This window comes from Notothenia coriiceps, unplaced genomic scaffold (genome assembly GCF_000735185.1).
Source record: "Notothenia coriiceps isolate Sejong01 unplaced genomic scaffold, NC01 NC01_scaffold00036032, whole genome shotgun sequence".
NCBI classification, from domain to species: domain Eukaryota; kingdom Metazoa; phylum Chordata; class Actinopteri; order Perciformes; family Nototheniidae; genus Notothenia; species Notothenia coriiceps.
The window spans coordinates 11,567-15,072 of record NW_011368733.1 but is presented as its reverse complement, the minus strand read 5'-3'; the positions used below and the strand labels follow the sequence as shown (position 1 = coordinate 15,072).

Here is a 3,506-nt window from a genome sequence, read left to right as displayed (position 1 = left end):
GTATGCCATCCAGTTACTTTAGCCGGGCCGGCTCAGATGATTGGTCGTGCTTTTTATAGTACTACGGCTTCCACAGATGAAATTATTTTATGGATTTTTTGTCAAAGCACTTCAGATATTCATTGCTATCGGGATGTTAAGAGAATTCCATGGAAAATAACAAGTGTATCTCCAGCCGGTTTCTCAAACTTACCTACCCCACCTTGAAATTGCACAAATAATGATTAGTGGTATATTTTACTGTTGAAATACGCATAGCAATAATAGTACAAACATATTTTCTTTAAAATTATCTTAAAGTACAAAAGCTAATAGTGCATTTCAGTATAGTACAAATTATTAGAAAATGTTTTTATTGATTTAAAAAATAGTATTATTGATTTAAAAAAAATTGTTATTGATTTAAAATGACATGCATCCGCTAAGAAAAATAGTCCGTTGTTACCGTTTGAACTACGTAGCAACGCCAAACGTTTTTGCGGACCTTTTTGATTACAGATTTGAAAACATTGCTGCTTGCTTTAAAAGTAGCACAATTCATTATGTCAAACCTTGGAAAGTATCTAGATATCCCTGCCCTAATGCCAAAGCAACTGGCAACTGAATATGTTTTGCCGTTTGATGTCTATGTCTGGACCGTTGCGTAAAAAGGACCGCAGCTCCGTGTTGAGGGTTTCTGCCCGGTTACTTCTCCGCTGTTTTCTTGTCCCTGTTGTCTTTTTCTTTTCTTCGCTGGGGACTCATCAGCCACTAACCATTCATCCAAATTACTGTGCTCTCCAAATGTATAAAAATTAATATTCAAATCCTCAGACAACGGAAAACTAAAGACAAGCAAACAGTTTGAAAAGCAAACTGTATACAGTTAAATCGACCGGACTTCTTTCTGCAGATGTGAGCGTCCTTAACAACGGTCAATAAATCCTTGACAGCGGTCTGTACTAGTGGATTAACAACGTGTCACGTGTTCTGAATTGACCAATCAGAATCGAGTATTCAACTAAGCCATGTAATAATGTCAGATACATGTAGTAAAAGGTACAACATTTTATCATTTGTACCTTGGAAGTGGAAGTATAACATTGTATTAAATGGATATACGGAGGTTAAGTAGATGTACCTCAAATGTGTACTTTCTTGTGTAATACTTGAGTAAATATATTTAGTTAAATTACACCAACAATGTTTGGTGATATCTTTCTTACTTTATTATGCATCAAATTCCCCTTTTTCCCATTTTATTGACTATTTATAATGACATTCACCAGACTGCACTTATTTGATGTGCTCCATTTACAGAATATATATACGTATTAATATATGTGCTTTGAAGGTTGAGTAACTTTATGTTAAAAAATATATTTGTCTCTTGAATCAGTTTGATAATCATTTCCTCTTGACTATATAATAAATATTTCATTTAGCTCTGCCAGATCGGATGACCTTTAAAATGATGGAGTGACTTTATGGACATTTTGTGATCCCATCCATTTGAAATGAACCCTTTTATATACAAAATGCATTGGGGAATGATTGAAATGGAGCGACCCGTTACCTCTTTCTTCTTCTCTCTTTGCTTTCTCATTCTCCTCCTTCTCTCGACTCTCCTCCGGATCCTCCTTGCTCAGTTTGGGAATGTTGACCTTCTGCTTGCTCTCCACCACCGCTACAGACAGCAGCTCAAACACATTGTTCAGATGGGTGTAGATCTAATGAGAGGAAGGATTTGTGTTTCTTAGTTTGTCAGCTATAGAGTGGTGCAGGAACGAGTCCTAAAACCCAGAAGTGAGTTAGCATTACACCACTTCCTTTTCCCTCGTCTCAGAGCCAATGGGATCTCTCCATAGGATTTTGGAAAATAGCTGGAAATAAGGTTTGTGGTTGACACACATTTAAGAAACGGATCACGTTTTGTTCTACGGTATTAAATACATCAGCAGTGACCCCACTGGTGATTTCTGAAGAGTTGACGTGTCTGAGAAACAATGGTTGTTAACAAGTTACAACCCACTGTTGTAACTGTGTAACTGTGTGTAACTGTGTTGTCACTGTTACAACCCACTGCCTATGTTTTAACATGTTCTTTTGTTTTGTTTTATTTGTTTTGTTTTAATGTTCTGTATTTTAAATTGTTTTATTTAAGTATCCCAGTAATGTCTGTTGCATGTTTTAAATGTATTGTATTTACTTGTTTAAAATGAAATGTATTTTAGGTTGACTTTTAAAATCTGTCCAGGGACTACAGATGAAAAATAGCCTCTTGGCTAACTCTGGCACATTTACAGAAATGTTCATTAATGTGCACTGTCCCTGTTAAATAAATGAATAAATAAAATAAGTGGCTGAATAGGACTACAGAATTTGTGGAGGCCGTTGTACGTCACTACGCCGAACACGTAAACACTCCTCTAAGTTTGTTTGCCCTGTTCTGCTTGAAAGCAAGTGCCTCTCCTGCAAACTGTTCAAACAAACGCTTCAACTTGAACCATTTAGAATCTGTATGTTTGAATGGATCTTAAGTTGGCTTGACGTCGAAGTCGTGCGACCCTGCTGTACTCGGCTGTAGTTCCTTGATAGCATAATGTTAGCATTTTGCTTCTGGCGATTAGATTTATGATATGAAAATTATAAAAGTAGAGTAGACATGTGGAGATTATCCGGCTGAACAAAACGTGCATTTATCAAACAGGTTCCAAAGATCTTATTTTTTACAATATTCCAAAATCCTATGGAGAAATCCTATTGTTTTTTTGTCGAGGGAACCCCATGCGCAGCTTACTTCCGGGTCGGCCTATAAAAATACATCATCCTTGCACCACTCTATTGAAATCCAATTTCAATTTATGACAAACAAATCCGGACTCACGTTATCCCAGGTGAACTCCAGCATGGGTCTGATCAGAGTGAACTCCTCGTTGACCTTCTTGCCCTGCAGGTCGGAGAAGACCTCTTTGAGGCCGTCTCCGATGCGGTACATGGTCATGTCGCGGCGGAAGATCACGCTGAAGGGGAACATGTCGAAAAAGAGGCCTCGCTTCATCGGCAGCTTCTCGTAGCCCGGCGCCGTCTTCTGCTGCGGCGTGCGGTGTTTGAAGGCTGCGTTGTCGAAGTTCATCTTGTAGACCTGGACGGATGAGCAGTGAGACGTTTAAATCCATGGCATAATGCCGAAACCCGCAAAATAAAGCAAAAGTCGAGACAACTTGAAAGGATATGGCGTTCCACTAAACTTGAAGAATCTCGTTTAATTTGGCATATTACTCTCAATGAATATAAGAAAGCACTGCGTAAAGCGAGAGCAGCCTACTACTCTTCATTAATAGATCGGGTTTTTTTTTTTTTTTTCCGTCTCCAGTAAACTAAAACAAAGATTCTCATTGTTAAAATAGCAATTTTTTTCGGTGTATTTTAGTAATGATGACTCAACGATACCTTATCCTTCAGAGTCAGCTCGACACCGAGAGACAGTCGGACGGGATGGTCCCGACTTTTCTTTAAAACGTATA

General features: G+C 38.2%; 1 protein-coding gene across 1 annotated transcript in view; it reads right to left on the bottom strand.

Annotated features, from left to right (window-relative positions):
• Positions 1–1,548: 1,548 nt before the first annotated feature.
• Positions 1,549–3,506, bottom strand: part of LOC104963354 (soluble guanylate cyclase 88E-like) — a gene marked incomplete at its 3' end in the record, with an annotated part of 13,496 nt that continues 11,538 nt past the window's right edge. The window contains exons 6-7 of the mRNA XM_010791927.1: positions 2,867–3,124; positions 1,549–1,709 (exon numbers count right to left, since the gene is read on the bottom strand). Coding sequence (XP_010790229.1) covers positions 1,549–1,709; positions 2,867–3,124 — 419 coding nt within the window. The remainder of the gene's footprint in view (positions 1,710–2,866; positions 3,125–3,506) is intronic.